The sequence below is a fragment of the Apostichopus japonicus genome, chromosome 17 (genome assembly GCF_037975245.1).
Source record: "Apostichopus japonicus isolate 1M-3 chromosome 17, ASM3797524v1, whole genome shotgun sequence".
Classification (NCBI taxonomy): domain Eukaryota; kingdom Metazoa; phylum Echinodermata; class Holothuroidea; order Aspidochirotida; family Stichopodidae; genus Apostichopus; species Apostichopus japonicus.
This window is the reverse complement of record NC_092577.1, coordinates 1,042,909-1,057,427: the sequence shown is the minus strand read 5'-3', so window position 1 is coordinate 1,057,427 and position 14,519 is coordinate 1,042,909. Positions and strand designations below refer to the sequence as shown.

Here is a 14,519-nt window from a genome sequence, read left to right as displayed (position 1 = left end):
GAGGTTACTAGGCCGTTAACGCATATCTCAAATTCAGAAGAATTTTGTTGACAAACTGTTAAAATAACCTATGAAGTGTTAGATAAATTTATTTTCGAACACTATCAATATAAATTTGTAAGGTGCAGAATACGAGCCATACTTCTACGTTATCCCTGATACGGAAGAAGGGGATCGGGAAGAATAATAAATTATCAGTGATTGCGTCCAATTGGAGCAAATACGAAAACAAGACAGAATTGAAGAAAACAAAGCTTTATTTTAAAAAATGCAACCGATTCTCTCTCTCTCTCTCTGAAAATAGTCTACACCCGTCGTGAATGTAGGCCATACCTCGAAAATCGATGCCGATTTCACTTCATACAATCTAATGGCACGTCAGGGCCACGGTACCCTTGTTTGATCACCTTATATTAAGGACAGGATCCTGGCCATTACAAAACAATTGTTTGACATTTTGAGATCCAGGATACACCCAGACGATTGAGTGCCTCAACCCTTCGAATGTTCCCTGGCTTTCAATGACAGGTGGTGAGCTCGGAAAAACCAAAAAAAGTTATCAAAAAAATTTAAAAAACGTACAACTTTGCAATTGAAGTCTTCGGTCACGATACTGACTAGATTTAAGGTAAGACGATTGAACATAATAACATTTATATTGGTTAACATTTAAATATGTATTTATTAACTTGTCATTAAATCATATAAACGTGTCGTTGCATTTTCTTTAACGAGCAAATCGGGGAAATCCACATTGTGACTAAGAGATGTGATCCGTTTATATATAAGAAGTTTAAGTTAAATTGTCAGTTGTTGCATAACGCAACGGACGATGGAAGTGGGGAAGGGGAGGGGGGTGGTATTCGAACCCAAACTTTTGTCTAACTTTAGGCGTCTGGAAATAACTTTTCTATTTTTAATGTACAGTACCATCATCAACTACAGGACTATACAGTATCATGTTATAAGGATTTTTCTTTTCAAATGTCTCATCAAAGAAAAAGAAAAAGTAAACATTTCTGCAGGCGTGTTTGTGTCTGAAATGATTTTGAAATAATAAGCCTTTTACTTCATTTTAAATCGAATAATAAAGAAAGGAGGGGGCAGGATGGTGTGAGATATGGGTATTCAGTAATATTATGAAACATTATGCTGTGCGTTGAGGTTCTCTTTAAAGACTTGACCATCCCTTGTCACTCCCTTGCCCCTCCCTTACCCCTCCCTTGCCAACCCCTTGCCCCTCCCTTGCCCCTCCCTTGCCCCTCCCTTGCCACTCCCTTGCCCCTCCCTTGCCCCTTCCTAATTGCCCCTCCCTTGCCCCTCCCTTGCCCCTCCCTTCTTACGGTAACCCTCAAACCCTTTTCCTATTCACTTTTCAGTACTTGAAAATGTTTCAAGCACACAGATTTTAATTAATCACGGGTGAAGCTTTGTTTATCAATATAGTTTAAACTACTTGTACTTTTCGTAACAGCAAAAGGAAAAGTTTATAGTGAATTAAAGAATAAAGATGAACCAAAAGTAAAAATTAAAACATAAAAAAGTAAAAGAAAACAAATCCAACTATTTTACTTGTCCACACATTGCCTCACGTATTAGCTACCGTAGAATCAACCCCCCCCCCCCTCCTCTCCTTCCACCACCTTATTTACCCAGAGATATGTAAATGAAACAGCCGCTCTTCCGTGAAGTGTCAAAGATCTTTTAACAAGAATCTTTGTCACAAGAGCCTCAGCTTCAATTTGACTTATTAAATTATCCTGGAGTCTATAGGACATCCCAAATTTAACCTTTCGTGCAGTTTAAGTTTTCTTTTGTGGAATTATTCCAATTGTATTCTGATTTTATTGTAGCATGACTAACAGCTGTTCCACAGTGTTACTGTATCATATATCAGCACTCCATAGTAAACTAACCAGATTCCAGACTATATAGCACAGGATCATATTCATTCACAAAGATATCGTGATTATGATGATGATAATGTAGTTTTACTTCACATTAATGTGTCTTTAGAACATCACCGTGTACCTCAAGTACGCCATCCTAAGGTTATACAGTCATCATATGTAGTGGCACTTTTGGCGTTCCATATGGTCCAGCTTGATGCAAAGTGACAAGACAACCCGAAGTTTCAATGTTGCACTCACTTAACGTTACCTACAAACATAACTTTGTTCAAACAAGGTACATAGTGGTAAAATCGGGCGCGTGGAAGTTTGGTTTTTTACCGATGTTGATTGACGCACCGTCATTTATGTAGTAACCATCCCCGCCCCCCGCCCCCGCCCCCCCCCCCACAGAGCCCTCTTCCAAGAAATTCTACATCCGCCATTGTAATATATGTAATACCTTTCATGATAAGAATACAAGTTGTCAAGGGTAAGTCACTGGGACAAGGAGATCGATAAGTTCATAAATATGCTGTTATTTTTGGAACAGACCAATCGGGCTTTATCACCGTTGAGTACAAACTTTACACATTGATAATGAACCATTGTAAAGTAATTATCATATTGAGACGTACATTTAAACAAATGGGAAAAAAATAACAAGCACGTTAATCTACCGTAAACATTCTAATTAGGTCAGTGGTATAGGGCTATAAATATATCCAGTGCGGTTTACCGTATATACCACAATCAGTCAAACACAGACACTCTGTACAGTTCAATCCTCTTTGATATACCGTGACCACCAGTTTCATCTTCATTATCTCTGCGACACCCCCCACCCCCCCAAAGATGGATATTGTGACATGAGGAAGAGGTTAAGGGGAGGCGATATCTCCCTCCCTCTCCCTAACGCCCTCCGTTTTCCTAACCCCCTTCCCTCTGTCTTTCAGAAAATTTTACCTGGGTAAGGGTGCGAATTGCAAAATGGTGATATTTGGCAAACTTTTAAAAGTAGGCTGATTTATGTTCAATTTTTTTTTCAACTTTTAGTTGCTGTCTACAAACATCAGCGATTTCAAATGTGTTGACGACATTTTCTGTGAAAACGCCATAATTACATTGAAAAAAAAAATTTACGTTTATTGTAATAAAATAAATGCTACAACATGACTTATCTTTTATTTATTTATGTATTTATTTTGACTTTGTCGGCAATTTTTACTTCTCATAAGTAAATTACAATTAATGAAACAATGATACCCCACTGTATATTTTTGTTGATTTCAAATGAACGTTAAGGTGTTAATTATTAATTATCCAATAGGCTTCGGTATAATTCGTAGCACACTTATTTTTAATTATAAGTTTACAATGTAAAATTCAAATTGAAATAAATACTTGACTATTCAACCAAATGATCTCCACTGGTATATATCGTTATAGGACAGTGTTGAACAACATAAAAATAGATTGTAAATTTTAAATGGATCTTTCGTGTAATATATATATAATTTTTACGTTTTTTGTTTTTGCGTTTTCAGTTTGTAGACAAAGGAACAATAGAGCTACCATGATGACGTCATCCGTGAGGTCATCTATAAGAGGCATTGTGATTTGTAGTGTCCTTTTGTGTGTGTATTGTGCGCCTGCGCCAGGCAGAGAAGAAAGCACTACTGGCCATGGAGTAATCTCTACAGAAGTGTAAGTTAGCCTTCGATTTATTTGAATCAAAAGGAGACAATTTAGTATAAAAAAACGAAACATTTTATGGACACATCAACAGCAATATATGCAGCTGTTCATTGAACAATTCAGAAACCACCTACTGTGATCTCTTTCCAGGGAAGGATTTATCTAGGCCAGCATATAAGTCTCCTTGAAAGAGCCATTTATTGAATTGGGGAGGGCAGTGGGCTAACATATCATATGTGATGACATCGCGTCAGGTGTTCTTCAAAGCTGTATTTTCCTATCATTATAATATTCTTGTTCTAGACATGTATTTTTGAAATGTGATACATTTTTTTGCCTAGCTTCGTTTTTGTTGTCGCTGTATCTAGAATTTCCTAATAAAAAATTACATCTTTACTTGTAGAAATATTGTTTGCTCTGTGGTTAACTGATTTAAATATTTTAAAGAAAAACAAAGACAATTCTTTTTATTTCAATTGCCCTGATGAGTAATGATGTCGGTCACTGTCACGGTTGCCAGATGCAAAATACCGCCAAATTTCAAACATTCACATCTTCGTCATACAAACTGCTATAAAGTATGTTGTTTTAGCCTAAACATGCAAATAATTGTCCTAACCAATCAACTTCAGTCACCGGAATGTCTCTTTACTTCATTGACAAAACAAATTGATGTATTTAATTCTTACAGTGAAAACTCAATTCCACCATCGGACTCTTTCGATGGCGTGTCTCTATTGAGAAAAACCTTACTTAAGATCTACGAAGATGAACTACAAGATCTAATATCGCGGTTAACCGGTAACCTGGACATAATAGACAGAGCGGTCAACGGTGATCACGGTCTGCCCAATCCGATGCTTGGGTAAGTTTAAATATGGACCCTTTTGTAACTGACAGGAAAATAACATGTGACCTTTTATTTTCCCTGATATATGGCAACGTATATATATACGAGTTGGTTTACCTGCTATATGTCGTCAGACCACAATGTATATTTCACACATACACAGATGAGCACACACACACATACATCACACCCACGCAGTGAACAAGTGAAAGGGGGGGGGGGGCAATTATGTACATGCCTGACGAGAGTGGGGAGTATGGCTAATTGGGCGACAGCTCTGGGTCAAGTGTGGAGGTGAGGTGGGGGGGGCGAAGAAATATGGGATAGGAAATAATCTATTCCCATTTTCGTATTTACTTTAGGGAGTGACCTGGCTATCGATGCCACTGGTTATACGATGCTCACCCCCCCCCCCCTCCTCCTCAAGGTTAACAATAACTCATATATTTGCTCTCATTAATACGAGATGCCATGTGTAATGTAAGACGTTCGCTCAATCATTTTCATTCATTCATACAAATAGGACACAGCCTGATATAATCGAGAAACGTGATGAGCCGCTGGTTCTCGGTCGAGGCACAAACTTACATTTGTACGTGTTGTCAAGGAAACTAGCCCAGCTACGGTATGAAGAAAGTATGCGTAACATTGAGCTCAACGAAAAGAAATTCCAACAGTACGGATAAAAGGAAGACTTGTTGTTTTGTTCTTTTATTTAGTCTACACAATTTGATTGTTGTGGGAATGTGCTGAATGTATTTATGTAGGATATAACCTAACACTAGGCTGGCCAATGTTTAGCCCACATATGCTCCCAATGTCCCGGTAGGATAGAATTGTGTTTAACACGAGAAGATGAGACTATATTTTTGTCCTTCCCTGTGCTACGGTAGTAGCTGCGCATGTACCTCTCTCTGCCAGAGGGTTCTTATCTCATTTCCAATATTTGGTAGTGAATATGATGTGAGATCAGTGACGTACACAGGACTTCAAAGGTGGGGGAGTGGTGAGGAGAGTGTAAAGTGGACCCGAGTGATTTAGGTGAACAATACTCAGTGATCAAACAATGCATATTTACATATTATGCATATTCACATAATTATCTCAACACTGCTTGGGGCTCCCAATTTCCTTAGATTGTGTAAATGAACTCTCAACATTATTAGCTAACCCTGACTACTATAAGTTACGCTATTTATCAGTATGTCGTCTGCTAAAGATTACACTTATCTCATTGGCCATTCACGGCTTATGATGGTATCTTATCTAGGCGCATGTGGTATTAGTAATATTTGAACAGAATGTTTAGGGCATCTATATGTTAGGCTAGTGTATGCTAGCTTATAACACAAAACATATATAATGTTTTCAACTGTACCACGTAATTGTATAACTTTGCAAAAATCATTACACAACTATAGGTGTTACATTGCATTTTACTAATATCACTCACTAGTATAATAAGAGATAGCCAAACGCATTCACCGGGTGTGGGGTTCGAAAAATATTTATTCACCACAAAAAAAAATTGCTTTTCCGTCATACTGCAAGGAATAAGCCAATATAACATCTGTCCATTCATTCCTCAATACAAAAATAATAGAGTACCTTTATAGAAACTCTAAAAAATAGGTAGTAAGCACGCCCTCAGTTTACAATGTACATTCTCTTATCTGTGTCAAAGGTTTACCTTGGTTATTATATGAAAGTGAATGCTGTATTTAATATTTCTCTTGTACTTATTTTACACTCACCTCTGTATTCTCTGTTTATTATTAATAATATTATTATTATTTCTTTAACAGCTTCTAAGCAGTGCTTCTATATCAGTGTATATTAATTTATTGGTATTTTATGGGACTATGTGCAATGTATAAATAAATATATCAATAACACACTATAATCTGCTACAGACATCTGTAATTGATCCATGCTTCTGCTGTGTACTCGCGACCTACCCCACACCACCCCAGCTCCCCCCTCGCCTTCTCCCGGCCCAGTATTATGGACAGGTGTATGTGGTTTCAACACGCCGCTATACATATATGGACGATGGCATTGGGGGAGGGAGGGGGCCGGTACGTCGGGTAGCCGAGCCGAATACGGGAGTTGAAACGCGTAAACGCCACACTGATAGGACGGTGAATGCGATCCGGATACTCGCACACGCATGAGTACCAAAAAGAGAATAAAGTCAGATGAAATGCTTTTGCAAAAATAATTAAGAAATACTTGTTTTAATTGCATGGAAAGTGCAAAAATATCAGCTCTTTGGCTCCGTATTCAACATATGTTAATGTAAGTAGCCTTTCTTATAGCTGTGCTGGGATATTGTCTAATTACAGTATTTCTATCACAAATTTGGGAATGCTTGACTTATTTCATAAGCGCAGACAGAATGTGTCTTCTTCGTTTTTGGACTTCGTTCTCTGATTTGTGACTGAAACTCACCTTCACGTCCTAATCATAGGCAATTCAAACATTGCTTTAGTTGGTCGCGTAAGTATGATTTTTTTTTTATCTCAAGGCCCTATCTGAACCGCAAATATGCTAGATTGGCATTAAATGGTTACATATGCTGGTTATATATATTATAGATAGATATATATATATATATATATAAAGTTATATATATATATATATATAGATATATATGTATATATATAGATATATATATATATATATGTATATATATATATATATCTATAATTAATTATGTATAATTAATTCATAGTTTTGAGTTCAATGTGACTCTGATGGTAACTTAGATATATGTATTTGAAATATATATATACGAATATATATATATATATATATATATATATATACATATATATATATATATATATATATATATATATATATATATATATATATATATACATATATATATATATATATATATATATATATATATATATATATATATATATATATATATATATATATATATATATAAACTATAACGGTCTAGTATCGTCAACTGCATGTCTACGCATGTTCTGAGACTATAGAAATTTAATTTAATAATTTTACACATATACGTTAGGCAAGGGTATAGCTTATACCTTGTAAGGCATCCCTCATGTATATGTTCGAAATAAACACAATGGTTATCAAGGTTAAAAATGTATTTGCACATCCGCGTATGGTCATTTGTCGACATTGTATGCTTACTGAAGTCGTTTTACGATCTGTTGTGCGAGAAGATCGATCCTTTCAATATGAATTTTATGCATAATTCATATTATAAGAAATATAAACTAACAGCTCTCCGACCTAACAGTCGCGTGTAAATGAAAATGCCGCCCCCCCCCAAAAAAAAAGAAATAAAAGAAGAAAAGATATGAAAAAAGACGTTAACATAAATCAAATAGATTATCTCGCTGCGGTTTATTTGAGATTTTAGTTTCCTTGATAACCGTTTCCACACAATAACAGGCATAATTTGAATATCTTTTTCATATAAGCTGTGTATCAGGAACATCGATCATCTTAGCAAACTGCGAAGTGCGGAAGTTGCCCTTTAAAATCTTTTGAGTGGTATAAATAGCCCTTGTTCCTTCCTTAATTAAAGCAACTGTTATACCTTATCTGTATATAGTTTAACTATAGGTAATGGTATAAAGTTCAGTGTCGTGTGGTATCATGGACATCCGCAGCGATACATCAAGAGGTGGGAAGTATATAAACTATAGGGTTTACGATAACCGGTAAAGAATCATCCAGCTAAATATAACAAGTATATATTGAGAAAAAGTTAACGGGTAAACCATTTGACAGTCAAAAGAATACCATTAAACCATGTTTGTGTGGTATACCTAGGCTGTATAACGTTCAATACTACCAATTGTAGTATATCTATAGGCTGAATAACGTTTAATACTAACAACTGTAGTATACTTAGTCTGTATAACCTTCAATACTACTAACTGTAGTAGCCTATATACTTAGGCTGTATATCGTTAAATACTAAAAACTGTAGTATATCTATAAGCTGAATAACGTTTAAAACTAACCACTGTACTATACTTAGGCTGTATAACCTTCAATACTACCAACTGTAGTATATGTAGGCTGAATAACGTTTAATACGAACAACTGTAGTATAAGGCATGACATTCACTACAGTATACATAGGAGAGTGGAACCTTCAATACTAAGTGTAGTACATTATTTCAATATACATATATAGCCTGTATAAACTTATTTTTTTTCTCTCGGTCAAATGGTTGCCCTACAATATTAGAATGGTACAACTTTAATACGAACATCATCGAACCATGATTACGTTGCTAGGTATAACAATTTGATATGAAAGTCAGACGTAAAGCCACAGAAAGAGGAGGCACGGAGCACAACGTTACGGAAATTGCATTGCAACAAATGAAGGTAAATCGCCCAAGAATGGTTACCGGTATATCATGTTCTGCATTTGGAAGTACAAATGGCAAAATGCCAGTATTTCACGGTTTTATCAGCAATTTGAAGAACGTCAGCAAACAAATTATTTCGGCTGTGCATAGATTAATGATAATATATCTATGTAGCACGTTACGTTGTGGCCCTCCATATCTATAAAGGGACTCTAGTGGCCGTGTAACCAAAGCACCCTCTTATATCTTTCTCTGTTGCATTGCCTATAGGCAGCGATATATTGTGTCAAAGTGCCCCCCCTTTTTTTTACATTTGCGTATTAGCTGATACTAGGCTAAAATTTTGGTACTCGTTATACAAAATAGCAGCACAGGCAACAGACATATTTTGTGCCATAGGTTATTACATACATGTGGATATGCAACACGTGCACAATATATTCTGTGCTTAACGAAATATATGTGTGAAAGGATTAGTCACCATGGGGAACACAACCAACCGCTTAGAATATAATCTGTACGATCGATCATAATTTGTTTTTATTACTTTAACCTCAATCAGATAATACAGAATATTAAAAAACTAAGTTTAAAAAAAATAAATAAATAAAAAGGCATTAATTTTCTAATCGGAGCTAGTGCAAATATAGTCTAGGTCAATTCCTTTTTCACTTTTATTTTTTTATTCTTATAGACTGCACTGTTATTCTGACCTCTGCACTATAGAAGCGAGACACGCTGTCACGTTGGGTCAGGCGCGTAGCCAAGGGGGGGGGGGGGGGGGGCGAAGGGGGCAGCCGCCCCCCCCTTGAGCATATTTTCAAAAATTTTTTTTAATGTTTTTATGATATCCGGCGCAAGTATTTTCAAAAGAGAAAATGCTAAGATGCAACTAAAAAGTGCCATTTCCAGCGATCTGGGAGGCATTTTCGGCCAAAATTTTCTTGTACGCTTCGCGCCAACTATGGTGGCGCTACGCTTAGATAGTTTGCAATGCCGAATCTACAGTTTCGCCCCTCCCTTGGCAAATTCCTGGCTACGCGCCTGCGTTGGGTTCGAACACGCTCGTACTTGTGTGCAACACTGTGTAACGTTGTAACTATTTACTAGAAAAGTATGTTCGGCCAGAGAAAATATATCAACTTCATTTCCAACGTGACAGAAAATTTGAACCCTTCCCCCTCCCCAAACCGGATCTTCATAACGTGGATAATTGTGAACAGTCAACCCTGCAGTCTGCGTACGTGTATTACGTGTGTTGCGACCCGCGCGTCAACCTTCAGTCGAGGAAACTCAACATGTAGCGATATTCCGATTAGCAGTCGGCAGGGTGGCGTATGCAAAGTATAGATTTTAATTTATAGTTTGGTTTGAGCCTCCCACGATTAAAACGTTAAAAGTTACATTATAACATATATATATATATATATATATATATATATATATATATATATATATATAAATTTTGAATTTTGCAGCCAAACCTCTGAGTAGAGGTTTGGCTGCAAAATTCAAAATTTACATTACGCTCTTCTTCATAACGCGGAATTGAGCACTCTGTCGTGTTCTACTTGGAACATTTTATACACTTCTATATATATATATATATATATATATATATATATATATATATATATAAATCTGAAATGTATTCTTGAATAATAAATGTAGTCTCCATGAACACATTTTACCTCGGCTGGGAGCTTTCAGCTGAGCCATAGCGATCGTGCGATTCTGCCGAAATGCGATCACATTTCAAAAAAATGAAGGTCATTTGAATTCACGAGAGGTCATTTTATGAAGGAAAAAATATCGTTTGGACAAATTTGCTGAAATGTTGAATGGTGGTGAACAAAAGTTGTTCAGAAAGTATATTTGCATAAAATAAGTTCGTGACAGTGTTTCCACCTTGAAGGAAATTTATATATATCAAAAATATTTCTGGGACTAACGAGGGGCGGTTCGTGTACACCATACAATAATTAAGGCTAACAACCGTTGAAATCAGTACATTTCGGGAAAAAGTAACCCGATTTCAGGATATGTAGCGGCGTAATTCATTTCTGAAATGTGGAAACACTGGTTATTGATCGCACTTGCTATACCATGATCATGTGTCGCATTTTTTTACTTCAATAAAAATCAAAAAGTACATCTATCTTTATAATTTGTTTTTCAAAACAAATGTTTACAACTTTCTAACATTGTGACAAAACTATGTCTGCTAAGAAGGAGCATATAGGACAAGGAAAAAAGGAGACGGGAGGAAAGGAAATGACACGGATATCCCGCCTATGTCTTATATTTTACGCACAAACAAATGCATAAACTGCTCAGAAGTATTGGCAATCAAAACAAATTTCTCCAACAGAAGTTTCTGCTCTTCTTTACAACGGTCAAAATACGAACTGTTATAATAATGGAATGATCTCTGCTTTGAGCATTGTCGTCTGTTTCATTGTGAAAACATACATGTGAAGCATTTATATTTCTTGTATATGAGTTGTAGTAAATCTTTATAAATTACATACAAACTCTATTCAATTATTTGAAGTCTTTTGTTACGCATCAGTGATAACATAACGCCGTGATATTATTATAATACACGTTAATTATCAAATTCAGAGGACATCAGTATGTTTTTGCATTTTTAAATGCTAGAATATTGTGAAATGTATTCAAAAGTAGTTCTCTGTGAAGCCTGGCTCTCGAAATGACAGAGGAGTGTTCAATAAGACTTGAAAATGTCTCAATGAGTTGGAACCTAGGCGTCAGTTACCATTTTCTGAGATTTCATCGCATATTTAGGTGGAATAAGGATGATCTTTAACTACTACTATCATGTGTAGTATCTATTCTCTTACCAAGGGACTCGTGATTCACATTAAAGATTATAACTTCATGATCACACGGTCACAGTCTCGATGCAAGGGGACTGGGGTTGAGAGTGGATCTCAAGTCGTTTGAATTTCGTGCCCAGGCTCATTCCTGGGTGACTTTCCCTTAGAAAAGTACCAAAGAAATGTCACGTGGGATGGTGTTTTCTGTTATGTAAGTTTTAATAGGTAATGACTTAAACATCTGGAACAAGTTTAGTTAAGAACCCTCCCAAAAAGATCCTATTTTTCAAATTCCCTCTAGTCGAATTTGTCTTATCTCTACGCGAGGCTAAAAAATGTTGAGAAAATCATTTACTTACATTTATGTTCATTTGGTGAAAGAGAACGGAATTATTGAGAGTCTTAGCTGGACGAATAGCAGGTTTAGATTGAGCAACATGCAGTAGTATTGGTAAAACTGAAGACCAAACGCTAAAACAAGAACAAGGCGAAGGAATAAAAATACACTCCCAATCGATATTAGCCGAATTCCCCGATGTTAACTATTATTATTGTGAACACGTTGTCATGTTTTGCCGGAAGAACGACTCACGCGGCTTTTGACATTTTTTCACGTCAACATTGTATACTTATGAAGACAATAGAAGTTACAACGAGACCGTCCCGGGGGGTTCATAAACAAAGACAACACCTGCGTAAGAGAGACACAAAGAGAAGCACAGGTGCACATTAGGTAATAAAAAAAGAAAAAGTGGAGTAAACTCGGCAATTTGAATGGACTACTCCCATTGGGTGTCATAGTGTTACCAAAAATTGTTGAGTGGAGAAGAAATTTTGGATAAAATTCCTTGTTTTTGGTTTATAAGCAAAGAGGTTTGGGAATCATTGACCAACCATCAAACACTGAGATGCCCTCAAAAATGATATATTGAAACTGTTTAACACGCCGAGGGGACCCCCCAAGGGTGGCGGAACCGGGGGGCACGTGCCCCCACTTTTCCTCAGGTTGAAAATGTGCCCTTTTTTTACATAAAAATTGAGGCGTCTCAAGTTAGCAATTAGAGGCCAGGGAACCAGAATGAACACTCGGGAAGGGCCGTTTCCGGCCATCTGAGGGGTTTGTAAAACAAAAAAATTTCTTCTACGCTCCGCGCCAACCGATGGTGCATGGCGCTCCGCTCAGATAGTCGTGCATACAACTTTGCAAATCCTGGCTACACCCCTGACTTTTAATGAATTTCTGTCGGACAAACTCAAAGCTATTTCGAATGGAAAAAAATTGTTAAGATATATTAACAAGAAATAAACTCATTACATTAGCAACTAGCATGATTTCACCTCATTTTGTCTCAAAAGAAAACTTGTTCCTTGTTTCCCAATTTGTTCATTGGATATTGCAGGGCTGTATGCATATTTTCCTTGAGGGGGGGGGGGGGTGGGCCTTGATGGAGTGATGTGTATACGCAAATAAGATAATACAATAAGAGTTATAAAGGGTACAAAATATAAGGCTGCATCAGTCCAATCGAATTTCTGCAAAGTGCCCTTTGATGTCGGTGCCCCCCAGATTAAAAGTGCTTCCGCCGCCCTTGCCCCCCCCCCCCCGCCTCATGTCAACATGAGGAGTTAAAACATCGATATTTAATTCCTTGGATTTCCTGAATAAAATATCTCCGTAACGTAAGATTACATTTCGTACTTTTCAATTGCTGGTAATTTATAGTAGATTTCTCTGACTTGGATTCGATTTCAACAATAAATTGAACTACCGTTTGCAAAGAAGAGGTAAGATTCTAAATAATAAAACCACACACACAGGCATGACACCACACACAGGCATGACACCACACACACATAACACCACACACACATAACACCACACATAACACCACACACACACATATATATTCAGCTGATTTTATTCTTATTTTACTCACAGACCATTTTGATTTGAAATTTCCTTTACGTTTTACATATATCACTGTTTCTTTGAGACTATCACTTCACAAGTTTACGCAGATACACGTGGTAGGCCTATATATTAATCTAATGTAGTGTTGCCCCCTGTTTCATTAACTCGATTTTATTCGTCATTTACCAGAACCTAGATCATCATAATAAGCCTAAAAGACTAATTCAGTCTTGACCATTACTCGTAATGAGTTTTGATCAGACGAATTATGACGGGTTTACGCCTTGTTCCTGTAGCGCACAAAGAAGTTACGCTTGCTCCGTGCGTCCACTAGTCATTTCTACCGGATATTCTTCCGGTAGGCCGATATGAAAATTACTGCTCGTGTTCCCACTTAAGCCGAGATTCTTGGCACTGAATATTTACGTCGGGCTTTCTGGGAGTATGCTGATAGTCATGTGCTCGTGTTTATCCGGGAGGTAATCCATCGTTTATTCCGGCGTTATTTTATTTTTTGTAGGTTAACTTGTGGAATAGCCAGAATTTGATTTATTGTCTTCAGCGTCTTAATTTAACTGGTCATCACTAACAATTCACTTGTTGGAACATCATCCTAGGAGATTGTGGACTATATGCAAAACACCACTGTTTTATGCACGTATAATGATATGCCGTTAACAAACAGGTAATTAACATATAAATAGGTGTAAATCTACATTTAAGGCTCTTTTCCCGCCCCTCGAAATGCGAAGATATGCACAGGGGTGGACCGGATCATAGATTGCTACCGACTCAGTACGGATCAACAGGTGGTAATGGGGACCTTGAAACAAACGGTGCATTGGACACCACGAACGAAGCTAGGAAATTTCAGGACCATCGGCACCTTAACTTGGAGGGGGGGGGGGGTGATGATGCGTTCAGCGCCACAGTCCTGTTGCCGCACCGCCATCG

General features: G+C 37.0%; 1 protein-coding gene across 1 annotated transcript; it reads left to right on the top strand.

The window, feature by feature from the left end:
• The first annotated feature begins 325 nt into the window (after positions 1-325).
• Positions 326-6,340, top strand: LOC139984178 (uncharacterized). Its single transcript, XM_071997954.1, has 4 exons — positions 326-628; positions 3,437-3,596; positions 4,279-4,452; positions 4,961-6,340. Exons 2-4 carry the CDS (start codon positions 3,466-3,468, stop codon positions 5,121-5,123), a joined length of 468 nt encoding a protein of 155 aa, XP_071854055.1. The 5' UTR covers positions 326-628; positions 3,437-3,465; the 3' UTR covers positions 5,124-6,340.
• Positions 6,341-14,519: the final 8,179 nt, after the last annotated feature.

What these genes read in the sequence shown, in the direction of transcription:
- LOC139984178 (XM_071997954.1), top strand. Translation starts at nt 3,466, where the DNA reads ATGATGACGTCATCCGTGAGGTCATCTATAAGAGGCATTGTGATTTGT. An exon ending in GGAGTAATCTCTACAGAAGT is followed by an intron (nt 3,597 to 4,278) that starts GTAAGTTAGCCT and finishes TAATTCTTACAG; the next exon opens with TGAAAACTCAATTCCACCAT. An exon ending in CTGCCCAATCCGATGCTTGG is followed by an intron (nt 4,453 to 4,960) that starts GTAAGTTTAAAT and finishes TCATACAAATAG; the next exon opens with GACACAGCCTGATATAATCG.